Source organism: Gallus gallus, chromosome 1 (genome assembly GCF_016699485.2).
Source record: "Gallus gallus isolate bGalGal1 chromosome 1, bGalGal1.mat.broiler.GRCg7b, whole genome shotgun sequence".
Taxonomy (NCBI): domain Eukaryota; kingdom Metazoa; phylum Chordata; class Aves; order Galliformes; family Phasianidae; genus Gallus; species Gallus gallus.
Window position 1 is genome coordinate 53,067,452 of NC_052532.1, and position 22,791 is coordinate 53,090,242.

The window sequence follows — 22,791 nt, forward strand, 5'->3', positions numbered from 1 at the left end:
ACACGAGCCTTTCAGGAACCACGTACTTGCATCCCTTGGGTGTCTGAGCTGATGGGATGACATTGCAGTTGCTGAACGGAGGATATCATGGAACGACGCAGTCTCCCATTTCCTTGTAATCTGCTTGTCTTGTCACTCCCTTCTGCAGAACAGGTTTTGTTTTTTTTTTTCTTTTCTTATGTCTTGCATTCAGGAAAGATATGAAGTGACTGATGCTGCATGCAGTACCGCTTTGCCTGGGCAGAGAGCTCTGCATCCACCACGATCGTGATGACCATTCACAGGGAAAATACAGTGTTGTCGATGATTGAACAACAATAAAAAAGGGAATTCTGTGGCTCTAGGGAGAGGAGGACAAGAGAGACAGACTGGGGAACACAAGTAGGTAATGTGAGGTCTCCTTTTCAGCGGTGACAGATTCTGGTTTCTTGACCCGCCTCTCTTTGATAAGAGAAAAGCCTGCCAGTGGGGGGTGAAACTTGTGACACCAGAGCCTGCGCACCCTTGTTGTTTGACTAAATTATTCATCCTGTTCCTGTGATAATATAGTTATAAGGAGGAGCCTAATTGAATTTACTGCCTGGCTTTGGCCAATAGGGCGATAAGGATCCAGCAGAATGGGATGACGGTGAATCCTGCCAGTGTGCTGTGAATGTGAAGCAGGAGAGACCGGCAGTTTGTGTGCAGAAGGGAAAGCGAACAGGTCCAGGGCCCCCGGATTAGCAGCCCAGGGAAAGGTAAGGGGCGAGTGGGAACAGGGCTTGCTAGAATCCGACCCTGTGCCACCAGGGTGTTTTTGTTTAGAGCAAAACACTCTGCAGGCGGTGCTTTCCTGCAGGGTTTCGAGGGAATAGGAATGTGTGTGGTAGCACTTGCTCAGCGTGTGAAGTGTGTGCCTTTGTCTTTATATGTGCTGCAGGGCTTTATAATATCGTGTGTTTGTTATGCGTGTCTGTGCAGAGATGCCTGTGTTTTGCACAGATGCTGCAGCAACCTATGAAGCTTGTGCATTATAAATGCAAGGAGAGAGTGAAAATAGAGAAATTACCTCATGGGCAGCCTGGAAAAAAACAGTAGTGCTTTCTAGTTTGATTGAAAATGGAAATGCAGAAGCTCTTAGTGATCTGTTTGCAACCAGAAAAAGAGCAAGTGCATGTGCATCTGTCTGTGCATGTATCGAATCTGCAGCTAGATGTGCAAATGGGAAAGAGGAGGTCAGACTGGAGTATTAGTCATGGCAGGTGGAGATAAATGGCAAGCAATCTGTGTAATCAGATTCTCAAGCATGGGGAGAGAGTGCAAGTGAGTGGGGAATAATCCTATCTGCAGTGGAGCTAGTTACACCTGGAAGGTGAGGCTGGGAGGCTCAGAGCAGGCTGTCTGTCTGGCTAGGAGAACTGATGGTCAAAACGTCCTGCCTGCTGGCTGCTCAAGTGATAACTGATTGCATTGCTTCCACTGATTTGCCATCTCCCTTTTCACCATACAAAGAGAGGGTGAGCAACTCCAAGGATCAGGTTGGAGACTGAATTAACATGATCTGGAAGAACAGGAGCTCATCAAGCAAATTAGCCTCTGTTCTTCCTTTTGTTTTACTGCCATTGCTCTGATAACAAGTGTCTGCTTAACAGGAAGGGCAGGTGGGGGAGTTACAAGTATCACTAAGCCATGTACAATGATGTTAAAGCCATAGAATCATACAATCATATAATCACCTGCATTGAAGAGGACCCCAAAGGTCATTTAGTCCAACTCCCTTACAATGAACAGAGACATCTACAGCTAGATCAGGTTGCTCAGAGCAGTCCCGCTCTTGCAGCTTATATCTTTAACAGCAGGTGATGGTGAACCTTAGCCCAGCCACCAGTGAGACAGAATCTGCTGCAAGATGGTCACAGGTTTAGCTGCTTTGTATATGTCTTAATCACCTTCTTTTAAAGCCAGGTTCCAAAGGGAGGTGTTAAGCCAAAGTACTCAATGTTGTGGACCTGTGGGTGTCCGATCTCAGCTGGAAATAAACTATTAGAGTGAATGCTGAGGAAAGTGGGTTTTTCAGCTTCTTCAGAAAGCAATGGCCAGAGGGTTCCTCCAAATAGAGTAGTAAGGTAGATTGCCCCATAGGAGCAGCACACAAAATAGTTCATGTTGGACTAACCCAACCTGTTTGCTCCAAGGAAGACCTAACCTTGAATAAGTTCTCATTCTGCCATGACACCAGATCTCTTACACCGGGGGTTAGCTTTGCCTGGCAAAAGTTGTTTGTCTTCTGAGGTTTTCCCAAGTGGGTGGGAAAATTCAGACACAGTGGCTATTCCCACTGGGGAGAATCTCCCTGCTCATCTTGCTCCTATTTACAAGCCCCTGGGCTGTGATTCTAGAGTGGTGGTCTCAGCCTGACCCCATCATCCTGCAGCTTGTGTGCACACCCCAGGTGGGAGTGAAGGGGATAGAAAATGTGTACTGTCACTTCACACCTGGTACAAAAAGGCTCCACCTCACAGATGATGTTTGTATTTGCTGATGTAAAACCCAGAGGGAGCGTGCTGCAGCTTCTGGTAGGATGGAGCCATGCTCTCCCTCTCACCAGAAACAGCTTTCAGCAAAACAGGCCCAGGATAGGATACGTGCTGAAAGCTAGCATTTTCTTTTTGTCTCTTAATTTTTCATGCCTCTTTCCCATCCTTCATCTCCCTCAAGTCAGCAAAAATATGATCTTTTTGAGTTCACCTCCAACTTGCAAAGCACAGGTAGCAACAGTGTGAGCTGGAAAAGGAAGAAAAACAAACCCGAACATCTGGAAATAAATGGCAATTTTTCTTCCCTTTCCTCTGCTCTAGAAAAGGAGCAATAATAGCACACTTATTCTCCTGCTCCAAAAGGCTGTGGGGCCTCCAGGTGCAGAGTAGAGGGCTTTCCTACAAAAGGGGGCATGTGCTCAGTGTGCCTGGAAAGCACCCTTGGGAGACCTACTGTAGGAAACCTGCTTTAGCAAGGGGTTGGACTTGATGATCTCCAGAGGTCCCTTCCAGCCCCTATGATTCCGTGATTCTGTGAAGCTGTGCACCCCCCTGTTTGCACCTGCATGTTTCAGGGTAACAGCACCTTCCCCAGGAGATGCACTCGGGGTTCAGCAGAGCAGCATCCCTCTGACGCTGCAGCGGAGGCAGCCAGCATGTAGCACTCAGTGCCGGTTGGGTGAGTGCATTGTTTGCCGCTGCCCTCAGAGTCAACAGTGAGGCTCAGAAACGGGCAGAATGCCAGTGTAATTCCCAGGGAAGCTGACGTCATTGCCAGCTCGCCAGTGCCAGACACAGTGCTGGAAACCTGAGGTTGCTTTGGCCATTAATTGCCCGGATGATTAATTCATTCAGTGATATCATTTTCCTGAGTGGAGGTTACAAGGTTTTGTACTCTAGTAACGAGAGGCGTGATGGGATGCCAAACTTTGCTCTGCATTGAGGTTATTGCTAATTACAAGAAGCCAGCCACAATATCCTCCAGATCATCCTTCCTCCCCTGGAAAGGGCATCGTTTTTCTTTGCTCTTCTTTCTCCTTGTGATTTATTTTTCTTTTAGTTTTGGTGTGACGTATGAGGAATTGCTTTTATGAGGTAAGCAGTACTGCAAATTCCACCTAATACATTGTGCTCTTAGATTTCAGAGCTCCTTCTTAAGAAGGTTTGTTGCTTTAATTTTAGCTCTTATTTAGGGCTTCTTCCACCTTGCAAATCTCATTCCACCATCCAAGAATTCCTGGTATTTATGTCATTTATATTGCACAATCTGTCATACATGTATTATATATGGGTACATGTATGATCCAACACATTTGGATCTCACTGCACGGTGGTTGTTATTCCCAGGAGGACAACACAGATTGCTACCTTGATCCAGATCCAGCTATTAGCTGATAAAGGTGCGGTGACTTGATCTGATAATCTATCCGTAGGTGAAATTGTCAGCTCCAAATGTCTAAGAAAACACTCAGTGTTTTCAGAGCCACCGTAAGCCACTGTATTCTCAGAGATACTTTCAATCAGCGTCACATCTCTGCCTCCTATATCTCTCACCCTCATTCACTCCAGTGTTTCTGTTCCCCCCTCCTTCCTCTGTTTTCAGCTGGCTTTGGTCCCTAGAGGTATACAAAGCTCTGCATCCTAAGTTTTCAAACAGACTCAGTAAGATCAAATGGAAACCTTACAGTTCCTGGATAAGCTTGTTAACGATGGGATAAAATGGTTTCCTTTCTCTGGAAGCAGTGGGCAAGCCATGCTGTCTCTCCATTCTGGATAATTTTTCACTTCTTCCCATCTTTCGTAGTTAGTTGTGGTATTCTCCTATCTCACTGAAATACTAGAAAATGTCAAGGAATTTTTCTGAAGCGCTGACAAAGAGTAGAATTCTGATTAGCAATTGTTGCCAGTTAGGCACTCGTATATATTTATAATAGGGTTATCAAGGAAAATTAAGTGATTATGCAGATCTAACAATGTCTGTATTAGTGGCTGTCAGGCTTCAGACTCATCTGTTGTCAATCTAATGAGATGTAAGCCTACGGTGGCTGCACAGATCGAACGCCAGAGCAAGGGTGCAGCGTGACTTGCTGACATTAGCAACCTACAGTGGCCACAGGACAGGTGGCCCAGGACATGTGCCTGCAATTGAGAGCCTGCTCTTAAATAATGAGATGGTCTTAGTTTTAGTGAAGCAATAGAAAGAATCTGTGATGCGGCCTTTGGGATGGAAATGATCTTTTGTTCGGGTGACGGTGCTCTGTTGCAAAGGACCGAATTCTGCACTGCCACTACAACAACCCAAAGGGGAAGGATGGATTGCTTGCATTTCGTGGTGGTCTGTGCACTTGTGGTGGGCTATCATGGGAGGAAACAAAGCATGAGGTGGGAAAGACCCCTTTTTCAGGCTTACTGAAGCCGGGAGTATTGTGCTCAAATCACTTCTGCAAGAGCGGCAGGCATTTTTAAAGGGAAATTCAATTTGCTATAAACTGTCAGGCTGAAATATGAAGAAGACAGACGGCTGTTGTATTGTTCGATAATTCATCCCGAGGAACCGTGACAGTTGTGTTGTCTTCCTATGGGTCAGATGCAGAAGTCTGAGTTAATGTAAAAGGAAGGGGAAGTAATGAAGGGCTGGAGAGATGGGGGAAGAGCTGTAGAAAGCAGGGGGGGGAAAGCTGTCTTTTTTTCAAAGAAGAAAACTTCATTTTATGAAACATTTCAGCTTTGGGCTGATTTATTTCCTGTTCTCAGCAAGAACCACAGCCAGCGTTTCTTCACTCTGTACCTCAGCTGGGAAGCTTAGAGAAGCACTGATTTACTTATTTCATCTCATACACAAGTGAGAGCACACAATTCCTTTCAAAGTATTAAACCAATGTCTTCCAAAAGGTCTTCATCATTTGAAACAGCTATTTGTTCAACTCCCTCAAGTGTAAAAAGAGGGTTAGCTCAGGTCTTACATTTTCATTTCCAATTTTATTTTAATTGGCAGTAGCACAAATGTAGAAGGAAATATATTTTCATTTGCTAATTCTTGTCTTTTAAAGACACCGGGCTGCATAAGAAAAGATTCTAGGAAAGCACTTTTTTGTAGAGGTGACAGCTGAAATCAACATTATTCAGAGCAGAATAAGGATTCCACTGACACTTCATTCTCATCCAAGTGAGTAAAGAAAATCACACTTTGCTGGGAACCAGGACACACAAGCCTTGGCTCAAGGAAACAACCAGTGCTGCATGCACCATGCTTCCTGTGTAGCCAATACAAGATACTTTTAATAAGGAAGGACTGGAAGGCTCTCTCCAGCCCTATATGAACTTTCTAAGTAAATGCAAGAATATTTACAGGGCGCTATTAGAAAAGCAAAACCAAACACTGCAGAGCATTCATCTCCTAGTTGAATCAAACCTTAAAAATTTGCCATTTAAAATAGTGGCATTTTTTGTTGTTGTTGTTGTTGTTTTTTGGTGGCACAATGTATTATTTTTAATATAGGATATCTTTGCCCTGCATGGTTGTACATCACAGTAAACCCATCCACTGCACTGCTGTCGTTCTCCCCAATTTACATCTATTTCTTGCTGGGCTTGCAAGGAGGTTGAGCAGCCCTGTAGCTGCTCATCATTTCCCTGTAGGAAAATGTTAAAGACTTTCTTGTCTCAGAAGCACTTCTGCTTGACATTGCAGAGCAAACTGGTAAACACCAGGGGAAGGTGCTAAAAAACAGAGTCCTTGGAGAAAGAAGTTGAGAAAAGCAGGTATTTTCTCATTCAGCTTAGCAGCACAGCACAGTTGGGTTTAGCCACAGCTATAGGAAAGTAGGGAAAAAATATGGGAATCTGGGAAAAGGAGTGATCACGTGGGCCTGGAGGTGACAGACTGAACACACCACTGATGCACTGTGCCTACCATAGAATCACAGAATCATTAAAGTTGGAAAAGACTACTAAGAATATCTAGTTCAACCACCAGCCCATCCCCACCATGCCCACTGACCATGTACTCAGTGCCACATCCACACGGCTCTGGAACACCTCCAGGGACGGTGACTCCACCACCTCCCTGGGCAGCCTGTGCCACTGCAGCACCTAGGGACTGAGTGCACAATGCACATGGGCAGGGAAATGCACCCAACACCCGGCTGCTTTCTGAAGTGGGTCTCACAAAACCAAAGACTGAAAGACTGTTGGGTTAGGAAGGATTTATTCTTTCTTAGCCCTGAAATATTTGGTTTTGCTGCTTGAAGATAAGACTCGGTGTCTGTATTTCCTGTCTGTTTGCTAAAGCATTAGAACACTTTGGAGAGAGGTGTTGGATGAAATGCTGCACTCCCTCCAGCAGCTGAAGGCTGCCATATTTAGCTCAATGCATCTATCTAAAATAGGCCATTGTGTATTTAGTTAATCTTGTAGGCAGGCTTTCTTCCTTCAACAGCCTCATGAAGCTTCTTTTAGCAGCAGAGAGAGGAGTAGGTGAGGTATAGTGTGCTGTTTTATAATAAAATCAAAAAAGACTGTCAGGAATTAGCATGGTGGTTACCTTGTCTTAATCTTGGCAACCTTAATAATACAACAGAGCCTCTCAGCCAGGCTTTCCTCTTCTGGTCCCTCTGGGATAGTTTCATGTGTGAGAGTTTCTCTTCTTGGGAGCATTCAATGCTCCAGCTCCACAGAAACATGAGGCATAGGAGGGGAGGGTGCCTATCAAGACCTCAAGCTGACAGCCCCTATTAATGCACAGTGAGATTTTTCCAGGAAGATCCTTCGATGTCTCAAACTGTTGGTCACAGGTCATAGACCTCTGTCTTTTTGTGTCATACCTCTGCCTTGAAATAAAGTGACAGTTCTTGTGCTGAGCCCTGCAGTCAGATGGCATCACTATCGTCCCCTCCCTTGGAGCAGCCCACAGAATGAGGATGGTGCTTTTGGTTACCCTCGGCGTTGACACATCTTCTGAAGTCACCGGATGACACCACCTGAACAAGTGATGCCAGCCATGCAAGATCATCTGCCCTTCACTGTGGTCAGAAGGGGAGAGGGATCAGATTTGAGCTTAAAACATTTAATGACTTCATTGAGAATTCTGTTCAAGCTGATGGGAATTTTGCTTGAGCTGGAAGGGAAAGAATGGACCAAATGCTTGTTGAGATATTTTTTGGTTAAGTAAGCAGTGCTGCAAGTTTTCTCCTACTCTCTGTTCTGCTAACATGCACAACATGTTTGAGTTTAGTAAATATTCCAAGAAAAGCAAAGACATAATCAGAGGAATATAAAAGACACAAGCTTCTGCATTGCTGTGGCATTTCCTCTGTCAGATAGAAAATGTTTGCAGTGAGATTTGGTAGCCTGGGATAAATAATTATGATAACATACTGTAACTTGTGATATCCAAACCTCACAGTTCTCCCTCAGCACCACTGTTAAGGATCCAGAATGTTTTCATTGCAACATCTCTCCACTGAAAAACCATAGCCCATCAGCTGTGGAGACAGGCTGTAGTAATGCCATATTTGAAAATTTGTTGAGGAAACAAAGCCTAGGAATGAATGGAACATTTAATGGTCTACTTACACGTTGTAAGAAAATTTGAAATATTTCTTGTGCTGTTTTGGAGCAAAAATTATTTTGAATATTTCCTTAAAACAAGCCATTTGGTTTTCAGTCTACTATGGATAATACAGAAATTTTCAACCATGTCATTCTTAGTCTAGCTCCATATTCTTCCCATACAACATTGGCTGAAAAGTTCTCTGTGCTTCCATTTGGAAGAACAAATACCTTCAGCTCTGCATCTGACACCCTGCCTTTCTCTTCCTGCAATTGCTGTGATCTCTGAGAGCCCAAAGATAGTTTAAACCAGGGTTTAATCTGTTGTGAGACATCTATAACTGCAACCTTCTCCAGAACTGCCTACATCTTGGACTAATAGAAGTAATACTTGGTTACGATGCTGTAAGACCGGTATATTTTCTCAGAGTACAGTGGGTATTGAAGAATGAAAAGACTCTAGGAGTTCTCTGTAGTTGTCTAGCCTTCTAAATGTGCATTTTTGTCCTTAGTTAGTGATAGAGCAATGAAGGCAATGGGTAGGTAAGAAAATCTTTGCTTTTTTTGAAGACTACAGCACATGACCGTTTCATGGAATGGTCATTGCTAGCAGTTGGGGGAAAGATGGAAGAGTTGTCAGCAGGCAGATCTATGAGTCTATAAAGAGCACACATGAAGTACAAAATACAATCAAGTGCCCCTATTAGCTAATGGCAAATTCTGCACTTCCTCTTGGCAATAAGCAGTTATTATACTTACTGGGTGGGAATACTGAATTACTAAATAGGTTTCCCATCACATTTTCCCTGGCCAGAAGGTTTCTGCTGCTGCTTCATTAGTAGTAAAGAGCATCAGGCAGGTGCTGTGGTTGCACTGCAGTGTGAACAAAGGCAATAGTTTGATTGAAGTCTGAAGACTTACTGCCTCTTGCTAACAAAAAAAGCTTGGTGGGCCATGGGCAGCAACAACACCAGGGATTGGACTGTGCATGTGTGCATGAGATTCAGTGATGAAAATCCCAGGGAAGTGGTGGATTCACCACCACTAGAGGTATTCAAGAAATATGTGGATGTGGCACTTAGGGGCATGGTGGGGATGAGTTGATGGTTGGACTTGATTATCTTAGTCCTCTTTTACAACCTTAAACATTCTATGGTTCTATGAAATGGCAGAGGGAAGGCAGGGCCACGGCTGACAAGCCCTCTGCCATCTCCTGCAATGCTTGGGCAGTGTTCTTTGTTCAACCTTCAGAGTAGCTAAGCTGAGGAAGCAACTCAGGAAGGGATTGCTGCCAGGCACTGACTGGCCTTGCAGATGATGCACAGATAACAGCTGCTACTCAAGGTCTATCTGCTCTGGACACAGCTGCTGCTTTACAGTATGAAGAACCGAGCTCTTCTGAGTTGCTCAGGCAATGTTTTTGCATTAGTTTACCATCAGATTACATACTGCCCACTGAAATTTGGGGAGCATTACAGGCAGACAAAATGCTGTCTTCTTCACTTGAGCTTTCAGGGAGATGTTGCTTTGCTTTTGCTGCAGTAGAGGTGCTTTAAGCTCAGTACTGTTTTGGACCAAAGTGATGAATGGTTACAAACTAGAGATGGGTTGGTTTATGAATCAGAAGTTATAAACTCATGGCAGGGATTGTTGGGAGAAACTACACACACTGTGCTAAGTGGGAGGCCAAGTTGAATGATCTTTGTCTTCAAATCTGAATGATTTTTTTACAAGTACTCTACAGCATAATTGAAGAGATCCAGAGCAATTATCCTCTTTCAGGAGTGAGTTACTAATGATGGGGAGCTGAAGTGAAAAAAAAAGATGTGATTAAACTCATCATAGTGAAGGGGTTTTATGTATTTGGAATCATGCAATGTGCATTATTATTAATGCACACGTGGCCCTCTCTTGCTCTGGCTTCACATGGGGATTCTCATATAAAATGAACCATAGAATCAGTCATAGAATCATTAAGATTGGAAAAGACCTCTAGAATCTTCTAGTTCAAAAATTAGCCCATCCCCACCATGCCCACTAACCATGTCCCTCAGTGCCACATCCACATGGTTTTTGAACACCTCAAGGGACATTGACTCCACCACCTCTCTGGGCAGCCTGTGCCAGTGCCTCACCACTCTCTCAGAAAAGAAATGGTTCCTAATATCCAACCTGAACCTCCTCTGGTGCAAGTTAAAGCCATTACCAGTTGGTTTAACCGGAGTTCTTCCTGCAGCTTTTAATGAGAAGTACATGGTTGTGCAAGGTCTATCACCAACTTGTGAGGGTGATTTTCATTTTCATGGAGTTTAGTGATGGTACCAGGTTTACATAACCACAGTGCTCACTGCATCGTGTTTGGATACTGTGTTTGTGTTGGAGCTGAGATGAAAGGGGATAGAGAACCTTGTGTCTAACCTGACTTTTTTATAAAAGGCCACTCATACACCACCTTCTTACACAATTAACCTCTTCTGAGTATACAAAGTTTTTGCTCTCATTGGCTCTGAAACCGAGCTACTGAGCAAGGATAATGGGAGGATGGTTGGACTAGATGATCTTGTAGGTCCTTTCCAACCTTGTGATTGTACAATTCTATGATTCAGTGACCTTAGCAGATCTTTGCTGAGCTGAGAACTCTATATAATAATCTTCCATGGTAAAAAGTAATAAAGTTTTCAGTTTTCAAGTAGAGTGAATTTAAAACAGCTGCCATGCTTGCTTTGTGTATTACAGAACACCTCTGTAATCTGCATTTATATCGTTGTGCAACTCAGGTTCTCTCAAACCTAAACCATTTTAACATTTCCACACTTTATTTTCTTTTTAACAAGGAATGTCATTACACAGTCAGGCAAACAAATACACAAAGCATATTAGTGATCTGCTGAAAGCCAGAAAGTAAGTCCATAGTAAAACAAAATGTACAGAAAAGGACCAGTGCTTTTTTTCTGCAGAAGTATAATATTGGTTTTCCTTTCATGTGCAGTCTTGAAGCAGAGAAGGACGTTTTGTATGCTGTAACATGCTGACTGCTATACCATTGCGGGTTGGAAGATGAGGTCTGCACTATGGAAAATGCTGTATATGTATGTGTAAGCATGAGCAGATTTTGGCTGACTGTCCTAGCTGGGGGAAGCCAGGCTACAGCAGTGTGCAGCTCTATGCAGAGCTGCAGGGAGGAAGCATACTTCCCCAGCCTGCTACAGTTAGCACCCTGCCATTTGTGCCAGCTACCAAATGCTTGATGCTAAGAAGTTGTGCCCCAGGGTTTTTTTTTTTTTTTTTTTTTGGTTGTCTTTTTAGCCTGCTCTGTGATGGTATAGGGTTGACAAAGCAATACAGCTGTTGCAGGGTGGCCAGTTGCAAAAGGCGAGCTTTCGAAGCAGCTATCTTTGTGAACCTGGGCTCAGACACTCCTCCTGGGGAGAGCTGAATATGAAAGCAGCAGAGCAGAACAGCTCTCCAGCTGTCTCTCAGGGCATTATGGAGTTTGTTTTGGACTCTTCAGTTGATCTTAGAGTATATTTTTGGACACATCTTTTTTCTGCAAATATATATCCACAGTTAAAACAGCTTTCATCAGTAAGGTACAGTCACATGCAACTGCATTGCTCAGCTCTTATCAAATATGTAGAATCATAGAATCATTTGAGTAGGAAGGGACCCTTAAAGGCCAGTTAGCCCAACTCCCCTGTGATGAACAAGGACACCCACAGCTAGATCAGGGTGCTCAGAGCCCTTCCATCCTGACCTTGGATGTCCTCAGCCTCTGGTTCCAGTGCCACCCACCTCCTCTTGTTCCAGTGCCTCATAATCCTATAATCATAAGTAAATAGCTATGTTAGTGGACCATCAACCAATCTGCTAGTCAGGACACTAATACAGTAGGTGAGTTTGCAGAATGGCTCTCAGATAACTTCTATCAGAGACTTGCAGATGTTTTCACTGCAGTGCTCCCTGCCTTTGAAGGCTCTGATTGTTGGATTCTTAAATAAGGCTGGCCGGTTTTGTTAACCTTAAAATCTCTGTAATTCAGTTAACTGATCAGCAGGGGGATCAGAGCTCTTGGCTGGTGGAAGCTGCTCATGCTTGTTTTGTTGGTGCAGCAGGTGGGCTTGCGAATTGAGCCATACAGTGTCTCTGCATTTTAAAAATTCCTAAATGAGGAAATCAAGGCAGTGATGTTGAGTGACGTTTCCCTAGGCTGATGGCAGAGGATGCTATTAAAATCATGCTGTGTTTTATTTCCACTTCTGTGCCCAGCCCACTCGCCTACTGTCTCAGGACATTTTGTGGGTACGGAATCTATTCCAGTTCCCACACTAATGCATCATATTTTCTGGTCCTTTTGGTTTAAACGTGGTTCTCTGAGTTTGGAGCCAATTATGAAGGGCTCCTATACTGTTCAGCATGAATTCAAAAACTGGATGGGTAATCAAAAAGGAATCAGGAGGGAAAACATCTTGATATCAAGGAAGCTGAGTGAAATGATTTAACATTATGTTTTTAAAGCCATTTTCTAATTATTGTTGTAAACCTGAGTATACAACTCTTTGTGAATACAACATGCCTAACATCATAAATGGCACTCAACAGCTGGCTAGATGCTTCACCACCAAGTTGGAGCACCTTTCCCTGACTGTCCCAAACAGGATCCTGCTGGCACCATGAATATATCTGCCTTGCAACTCCAACGTCCACCAGGACAGAGCAGGATCTCATGGATGTTTGTGAGCTGGAAAGCAGCTGCTGGCTGGGATGCAAAGACTGGAGTTATTAATCCAGGTCTGAGCAAGGGGGTTGTCACCCTTGCTGGGGTGTGAAGTTTGTGGGTATGCAGTAACAAGGATGTACTTACACAAACCCACACAGCTTTTCACATGTCCCCATGTGATCAGTAGTAATCACATGAAAAAGTGAAGAAAACATCTCCTGGAAGCACTCAGCACACTTTGAGTTGGTTATTACAAAGCCTGAGTCAGACACAGCCAGCTGGTCTCCCACAGTGCTCCAGAAGCTCTACCAATCCCTACTTTCTCTGCCTCTTTGGGGGGATAGTCTAGGCAGCCAATTTCCTACCACTTCTGCATCTCATGGGTGGATTTGGCATGAAGCTATCTTATAGTTGTGCCAGAAATCTTCCCCAGAGGGCAGTAAAACGTTGCCTTTCCCTCCCATCCTTAAATCAGTAAATATGCTCAAATTCCCAGCTTACTTTTCTCATATTAAGTGCTGCTGCATGAGATGGGCAAATATGCTTGGAAAGCAAATGAGCATCTTGCCAAACAAAGGCAGTTTGTAGACTTTTTTTCTCCAGGTATCTTGTTACTCATATCATCAGGTCAAGTGCACCAAGTATCAAAAAGGGTTCCCATTCATGTGGGAGGAATGTGGAAAACTGTGGTATGATGATGTCTGGAATGATGCAGGAGGTAGAAAAAGGGTGAATGCAAAAGGCAGTAAAGCTTAGAAGGACTATACTTATAGTGGTGATGATTTAGAAGACTTCAGGAAAAGATTTTGACCTTCCAAGGCATAAAACATTTTGGGGGAAAAAAATATTTTTTTACAACAGAATAAAAACTAATGGATTTTCGTGGCATTTTAAAATGAGTTAGAAGCACTGATGCCTGAATTATAGGGTTGTGTTTGAAGATAACTTACTTGAAAATATGCTATCCATTTCTGTCTTATAACCCTATGAAAAGTAATAAAAATTATTTTTAGATTTAAAATTATTTTTACTACCATAAATTAATTAAAAATGATCTGCATTGCGTATTATTATCTTGCAGTGAACTGTTTCTTCCCTTTCACATCCTGAAGCTTTTTTTTCTCCAAGACATCTAGCTAGCTCTGTAGTAGCTAAATACTTTGTTTACCTGCATTTTGAATAAACAATATAGTGAGGCAGAACTGAAACACTCTGGAAAGAAAATGATGTAGGAATGAGGAAGCGTGGGTGATCATTACCAAGACCAGAGCCCCATTAGCTCTGGGAAGATTGCTTCAGTTTCCTCTGAGAATCCATGAGCTGTCAGTCCCTTAGGTACCTTCTATCTAGACAAACTCTAATGCATATTGGCAGGACCTACATATTAAATACATCCAGCTTCTTGATTTTATTCAGATCAGCACTCTTCAAAGCAGTGCATCTCTCAGCTGAAGGAAATCCCTGCTCTGCTAATGGCCGCTTTCATTCTTCTCACCATGAAATCAGACTTGTATGGCTACTGTGGGAGACTTGGACACAAACACACAACGTGAGCTGTGGTCACACCGTGACTGAAAAGGAAAAAGATGGGCAACAGAGCTATGCTTGCTTTCTCCTCACAGTTCTGTCCTCTTAATATACAGACTTATCAATTCTTCCGTTTGTACTGCTGCCTCCTGTTTTTCTTTAATACAATCATGAGAACCTCCTTTGGCATGCATGTAAGCACTAGGTTTGATGGAGTGTCACTGTTTCTCAGGTTCGGAATGGCCATGATACGCAAGGGAAGTGGGAAATGGAGGCAACAAGCCAACTCAACTGGCTTTCAGATGAAGATGGCTTGGTAGCATTCAAGAATTAGCAGCAGATTTCTTTACCCCATCCTGCCTATACCCTCCAGCTGGATCTGGCTTTGCTGATAAGCAACTCTTGATACTGAATGGAGTCAGGGCACAACAGCCCTCCTAGGCACATTGACAAGGGGATATTACCACTGCAACAAGACCAGAGGCTGTTAGTTGCCAACCGGATTTCCACACTAAGAATGAAATGAAATGAGGAAGTAATGTATTGTTTCCAATAAGTAGCAAGTCAGCATTTTAGTTCTTGTAAGCATTAAAACCATAGAGTATTAGCTTAATATTCAGGTTTATTTTTCACTAGAAAATTTTCTACTTTATTATTCATGGTTTTAGCCATCTTCCTTAGCAATATATTTAAATGTCTGACAATCTTACAATGACATTTTGCTATTTGAAAATCTTTTTAGTTCTTTCTTTTCTTGCCTGACATTATGAAATACCAGGGAAAAGAGGAGAAAAGGCAAGTTCTTTTCTGAGCTGGGTGTAGACCTTGGGAAATGGTTTCATTTGTACTCTGATGTCTACATACATATTATCTTCAGGCCCAGACAAAGTATATCCTGTATGGTGAAACCACTATACAAAAAGCACTGGCAGCTGCAGACTGAAAAAATAAGTAAGATTTGTGAAGCCAAGACTTTTCCAGTTCAGTAGCCACCTAAGAAGGTGGCAAGGTCTGCAAGAATGCAGCAATAGGACATCAGAGTTGATGTGCATTTGTATACACTGGTGGTTTAATGAAGCATGTTAGTCAGTTTAAAGTGATTCATTTCTGACAAAGAAATTGCCTGGCATCTCTGAGGATCTCTCTGAACAGATAAACAGGATGGATAAGACACTGCTTTCCTGTGAAAGTCCTTAGAGGAATCATTTCCAAAGGAAATCACTGCTGCTGTTGCAAGATGATAAAGAGTTTGTGAAATAAGTGAAATTCTGATGAGCAACAGCCTAACACACAACAGGGATCTGACACCCTGAGTAGCATCCTTGTCCAGATGAGATGCCAGTCCCTTGCTCTGCCACCTCTGCCAGCTGCAGCTTCCCACAGCCTCCCCAGATAGGCTGCACAGCTCTGATGGTGTCATTCACAGCACATACGTCATGTCAAGAAGGGTTCCTGGCACCAGGATGCACAAAGCTTGGGAATGTTGATGCCGTTCAAGGGGAAACATTGAGAATTTGACTAGAATAACTAATCTTTTGCTTTCCTTTTTTTTTTGAAATTATGTGCAGAGAGCCATGCAGCTAGACTTAGAGCTCCTTGGTATGGTTGTACCTCCACAGAAGTCTCCTCCCATGCTGTGCAGTGCACACAATGGCAGAAAGAGATGCACGGGAATATCTTACACTGAGCATGTATGCTACATGCTATCTGCAAAGCAGATGTAAGTGGCATTAGTCAGTGGCCATTTCCAGATGAGGAGCATCTCCTCATCTCTACATCCCCCCTGAGGACACACTATGGAAGGGTGGGAGGATGATCTCCACCACTGATATCTACGTTGGGTGTTCCATCTTGCTGCCCCCAGTAGTGCTCAGCTGAGGCTGTTAGGAGCAGAATCAGATGCCAGCAGATATGGTTAGTTCATTACCTGATGGTATAAATAACAAACTCAGGGGAAATCTAAGCACACTTAACAGTGTGCAGTTGAGTTGGGTTCCCTCTGGAAGCGACTGCACATTAGAAAGTAATCCAGGGGGATCGGAAGAGGCCTAAGTGAACATTTTGTTCTCGTTTTCAAACACGTCAACAATTTTTTGAGACAACTTACGTCTCTGTGGAGTATGTCCCTGAGAAAAAGCAGCTAGGTGCCTTGGTGCTATCAGCATACTAAGGGAACAGATTGCTTTCCCTTCCTTGCCCTGCCAAAAATATCATCCAGGAAGTTTAACTGCGTGTTAGTAAGGAGCTGATGGTGCCAGCCTCTTTGCTGTTGTTTCCAAGGTCAGCTCTAATTGACCTTGCTCTTGCTTCATTTAGTTGCTCACATCATTTTCTTTTGATTCTCTGACTGTGCCCGCATTGTTAGGATTTCCACATGCTTCTGTGTTGTTTTTTGGTTAAAATGATTCTTGTTTGCTTCCTCCCTTTCTGCTTGTGCCTTCTCGTCCTCCCCTTCTCTCCTGCTTGCTTTCTTTTTTCAGGACTCACTCATTCTCCTACACTTTATTTATTATTTCCCAATCCCAAAATGCAGCCCACAGCCCCAACGTGCAGCTCCATGGCCCAAATGCCCACTGTTTTCCCAGCAGCAGGTTATTCCTGCATGGTGGGTGGCAGTTCAGAGACGTTGGCAGGAGCTTCTGCCTTGCCTGGAAGCAGCCCATGGGCTGTATTTCAGCTGTGGGCTGTATTTCAGGACTTTCTATGGGCAGACTTGTGCCTGGCATGGCAGTAAGTTGCTGACTTATCTGCACGTGAGCCATAGGAAGACTGGTGTGCACAGAAGCAAGGTACAACGTGATGGTGTAGAGCCAGCAGCCCTCCTACCTGTGGCTATGGAGTGACAAAATACCACCTAGCAGCTCTGTCTTGTTTCTAAGAGACGTGTTGGCTCCTGGCTTTGTTGAAGTTACAGCCCAGCTTGTCTACTAGGGTAGGAACTGTATGTACGCTGGGTGGATGCCGAGCTGCGTACTGTGAGAGCTATGCAGAGCCAGATTTGGTATGACGTGCTGAGCCCTCAGGATTTCCACAGGAGTTTCAAGCAGCGGGTGAATGAAGTCCTAACCTATTCATACTGAGCCTGTAGGAAAAGTTCTGTTGCTGAAAGCTAATAACTAGCAAATGTGAACGATGCAGAAGCAGATCATGAGGTTTCCCAGTAAGTAAAAGAATCTGCTGGCTGATTGCACTGCTCCCATTGCAACCATCTCCTCAGTGACTCTGCTGGTGGCAATCAATAAATTGATACAATGAAGCCAGCACTAACTTCATTTAAAAAAAAAAAAAAAGAAAGAAAGAAAGAAAAGAGGGACATTTTGACTAAATTACTCATCTCCTTAGGAAGAGTTGTGTGATAAGGACAGTCTGTGCCATCTCTTCAGCAAATCTAAAGTCAAAGTTCCTATTAAAGTCAAATTTTGATATCCGCACTCCAAAGCAGATCCAGGTGCCGCTCTGCTGCAGCAGCAGCATCTTCCAGAATGTATCTGCCTCATATTTTGCTGGAGGGAGATTTCCCCATGACATCAGTGTCTTGGGTTTCCTCTCCTTCCTTCCCAAGCCAAGGGCACGAAGCCCAGTCTTTGCAGCAAGCAGAGACAGTGCCAGCCCAGCACAGCATCCCAAACTCTCTGGACAAGAGTTTTATCATCCTGCAGTGTCTCCTGGGCAACATCTTCCCCTACCAAACTCCTGGTGGAAAAAATGATGAGGCACTGTAAATAGCGCTGTTTGAAAGAGTCCAGGAGGCAAGTGGTCATGGGATACCCTGGCCCCTCCCAGCCCTATGATGCCCTATACCACACACTTTCATGCCCTTATCCTACAGGAGGTATTTTCCCATCACTTCACTTGCTGATGCATTGCAAGCAGCCCATGTTCTTTAGCAGACTGAAAACTTGCAGAGGAGGAAACAGCCAGGCAAGAACCTGGCAGTGGGAAGAAACTGTTCCAAGAGCATGCAAGTCCTACTGGACTCTCCCAAGGACTTCCCCCAGATCCCAAGGAGACAAGCTAGTGAAATCAGCCTTGTACTGCCTGTATGGCTGGGGCCAGGTTCCCTCCCGTGGCTGAGAGCTGTCACAGCAGGAACCAGCAGCTGGGGCAGTCTGGTGCTAAACTTCTTGTCCTGAAGTTGGTATTGAAATCACATTTTTGTCCTACCTCTTGCCAGCTTATGCCAAGGTTCTCCAATAGAGCACACCTAACTGCTGTGCACAGTCACCAGTCAGTCATATGGAGCCATTCTGATGGCTTACAGACATCTTGGATGCTCCTCTTAACCAGGACTGGAGCAACACTTAAGTGGGCTGCTATTAAAGTGAAGAGATTGTTCTTACGTGTTTTACACAAGGTAGAATACATGAGTTCCTGAAGAGAGAACAGCACAACACGTTTTTACCCAGCCTGTAGTATATAAATGACCCAAAGTCTTTGTAGGATCTACCACTGTGGTCATCCTGGACAGGTAACCATTTATGGCTCTGTGCTAACACTCATTTACAAGAGCATGCCAAATGTGTATGGAAATATGTATGAGGTAAGTATCTGGATCATAATTCATGGATATGTTTCCTTCTTTTTGGAACAATTGCTGCATAAGCAGAGAGGGCTACTGAAGTGCTTGCTGATGTGTGTCTGCTGATTTTGTGCAGTTGACGGGCACATCGAGATTGGGTGGGAAGTCAGCACAATGCTTTGAGATACATTATCAGCTGTAAATGTGGCAGGAAGTCATTAAAGATTTCCTCAGCTCTTCTCTGGGAAAAGACTACCTCAGGCTCCAGCAAGCACAGAGGACTTGTACAGCTAGGCTGAGAATCTAAAAGAAAAATTGCTCTAATAAGGTGATGTGTCAGCAGCTTCAGCAGAGAGCCCTCTGCTCCAGATGACTCCTGTGCCCATGAGTTCAGGAGGGTGATGGATGGCTACAGATTCAGAGGACAGCGCTAAGAAGCTATTTGTAGCTCTCTTACTCCAGCCAGGCTCCTCTGTGTGAGCTTCACTGAGGTTCTGGGGGGCTAAGAGAACTATGGATGCAGAGAGGTCTGAAGCCTGTGTCTTTAAAGCTTTGTAAATCCATGTAGTTGAAATTAAGTGACATCTTACTTGAAAACTGGTTTGGTTCTTCAAGAACTTTCAGACATAGCTCCAGGAGGGAGAATCTCAACTGTTGAGCTCTTTTGGACCAATTGGGAGAAAACAATTTCCTGCCATCTGGAGGTAGTTGGAGACTGGGACAAGAGTGCAAGCAGTGAGGGAGGCCACTGCGGGGAGGTCAAGGCAAGGAGTCCTTGCATTTGTAGGGGCTCATTCAAAAGGATGTGTTTTAATAGCGATACCAGAGATTCACTTGACTCATCTCACTTGATGTATGGGGTACATTTCAATTCTGTTGTTGCAAATATGACTGTCTTGAAAAACATTCATATTTTACCAGAAATATCCTTCTAGCCTTTGTTTTTTTCCTAAACCTCACCAACCAGCTTCTGGTCAACAAGACTCAAATGCTGTGGCAGCAGAGAAAAGGCCTTGGGGAATTACTGTGGAAATCTCATTTCTGGACTGTGCCCACAGGTGCAATTTAAAAAAAGAAGTATCTGTACTAATTCTGTGAAATTATTTAACTGCTGAACAACTTAATGTTCTTGGTAAAAACAATGTTGTCATACTATGGTCAAGGGAAACGAGCCAGATAGTTACATTCCACAGTGTTCATTTCCTCTCTGGGAAAGATGAGTAGAGGAACAGACCCTTCCTCTTATAAAACAAAACAAACAAGCAAACAAAAAAACCTTCCGGGTTTGAGTACCTGCAAAGATCCCACTAGTAAAACTTGAAAGGCAGGTCATTTGCTGTACCTGCCTAGCAGGCACCATTATGCAACTGGCTCTAAGTCTAACAATTTTAAATGCAGGGAGCATCAGGGACAGAAAAATGTATTTTGAAGATTCCATTGAACTTGATCAAGATGTATAGGAGGATTTTTCCACTGCTTGTTTTCTTCATGATATTTCAATTTAAGTTGTTTGCTTCTTAATTGTGGAACCTCACTAACAAGCCTGCAGAATATTATACAATTCTCTATCCTGCTGAACCATTTTGTGGTTATTTTGTAATAAACATACTATTTTTATTACACATATAAGGACAATATCAGAAATAAACTGTCTTTCTTTTAACAACCATCATTTGTAGTCAGAATTATGGGGGAAAAAACCTGTAAGTATGCTGGGAGCTTTATTCCCATTTCTTCTGGATTGTTAGTGCCTGAGCTGGTGTAAATTGGTCAGCCCTGACTGAAAAATGTTTTGGGATGGGCAAGAGGCCCTGAAATCTACTTTGCCACAAGCACTCCTTTATCCTCACACTGTTGATTAATGTACTCATTTAAAAGGCCAGAATAGTCTTCCTTATGTAAAATTCACAGTATGTATCCCACATGTATGTGTTTGACTCTCTTTCCACAGGAAAAGAAAGGAAACATAACTGAAAAACAAAGGGATATTTCTCCGTTGGGATTTCAAGAAGGAAAACCTACCAGGACAACAGTAAAGTTCCCTACACACACAGAAGTGTGTCTCCAGGACTGGTGACACTGTCAGAGTCTTGTTCTTGCTGAGGCTTCCATACAGTACTTCAACAATGAATTTCCTCCGGAGACGTCTGTCAGACAGTAGTTTCGTGGCAAATTTGCCCAATGGCTACATGATGGACTTGCAGCGTCCCGACAACTCCACGAGCTCCCCAGTTTCTCCTGCCATGGAGAGAAAGCACCCACAGCCACCGCAGCCCTCGCAGTCTTCCTCTACTGGCACCAGCATCTTCAGCTCCATCTCCAGTGCCATGAAGCAAACCACACAAGCAGCTGCAGGACTGATTGATCACTCGACAAGTTCCACACCACCTGTGGCTCAGAAACCTAAGATCCTCCTGGTTATTGATGATGCACATACAGAGTGGTAAGTCATCAGAGCTGTCCCTCTGCCTTCAGCTCCACCATGTTTTGGGGGATGAGATGGATCTGGGAGGTACAGGGCATCTGCTGGGGAATACATAGAAACTTTCACATCTCGGTCATCAGATAGGTTGGATGACCTAAGTTGGATGACCTCCATGAACAGCAGACTAGGCTTTCCTTGAATCCTGTTTAAAAAATGGCATTCATTGGCAAACTCCTTGACAGCCTCAATAAATGGGCACACACAGAGCATTCTTGGCTCACCTGGCTTAGCTGAGCTGGCACATCAAGCATTGGTCCTAAGAGATTGTAGCTGAAGGTGTTTTAATGGCATGGTAAGGAAGTTTGGCTTACTATCTGTGCCACATCTAGAACTGAAAAGGGACTCCTCTCTCTAGCTCTTTCTCTCTCTTTCTCAAGCACTTCCATGGGTGCAAATGTATTCCTAAATTGATGAAAAGTTATCCAATCCTACTACTACCAGTAGTAATGACTAGAGCTCATTGGTTGGTCAAGAGTCCTTCACTTGTTTATCATAGTGATTATGGACAAAAGATTCTCAGGTTCACCTAAGCATTAAGTTTGTCTTGTTCCAGCAGATCTTTGTTTAAAAAAAGAAGTTTGGAAGTATGTTTTCTGTGATATTTGGTAACAGAGGACTCTTCAAAGGGAAGGACAGCTGAAGTCTTCGGAAATGTTAGAAGGTCTCGCTGGTTGCAGTGTGCTCCCTTTCAAAGTCAGCTGGTTTCAAAAGCTGGTGGAGAGACATATTTTAGGGAAAACCCAGACCATGTGTTGAGGAGATAGATGCTCGTTGTTTTGTCTGCCAGCTTATCTCAACATAAGCAAACACAGGCAAGGGGACCAATTGAAGACTTGGAAGTGAAAGAAAGAAAGAAGTTGGGTTATCAGGTCTTAGCCAGGGGAGATAATTTATTGTTCTTTTCACACCACTCTACTCTTCAGGAAAGTAGTCACCTTTTGTCTTCTTTGCTTTCCCAGGAGCAAGAGGACAAGGTGGGACCTACCTCCCTGGGGGTATCTGCACAAAGTAAAAGTCCCACACTCTGCTTTGCTCCCTTCCCTTAGATAAAAGGGGCAGGGACTGAGCACAGCAGGTCAGAATTCTTCAGACAGCTTGAATAAGAAAAGGGAAAACAGTGGGGTTTTTCTCAAAGAAAAAGCAACTTTTTGAGTGAGTGGGAAAGTCCCTGATAAGATGGTAATTGTATCAAAAGTTTCATCACATACTGTCTTTTATCACAGCAGCAGCATGTTAATTCAGGATAGTGCAATCTGCAACATCACTTTGGTTCAACCCTGATCTCTCTTTCCTGTTTGCACCTGTAAGTTTCCCAGCAGGTTCACTGACCTCTGTCTCTGCTCAGCCTTTTGCAGTTCCTTTAAGATGCTGCCAGGTGGCAGTCCCCTAACACAGCATCCTCCAGCTGGGGATGGGAGTGCCTGTAATGCACTGCTGAAGCAGCTGGAGTTTAGCCGGCACTGCTTAGTCCAAACAG

General features: G+C 43.7%; 1 protein-coding gene across 1 annotated transcript in view; it reads left to right on the forward strand.

The window, feature by feature from the left end:
* The first annotated feature begins 640 nt into the window (after positions 1-640).
* The window catches only part of SYN3 (synapsin III), a 204,811-nt gene continuing 182,660 nt past the window's right edge, over positions 641-22,791 (forward strand). Inside the window, exons 1-2 of the mRNA XM_003640389.6 lie at positions 641-737; positions 20,781-21,272. Of these exons, the coding sequence (XP_003640437.1) occupies positions 20,956-21,272 (317 nt within the window). The 5' untranslated portion in view covers positions 641-737; positions 20,781-20,955. The remainder of the gene's footprint in view (positions 738-20,780; positions 21,273-22,791) is intronic.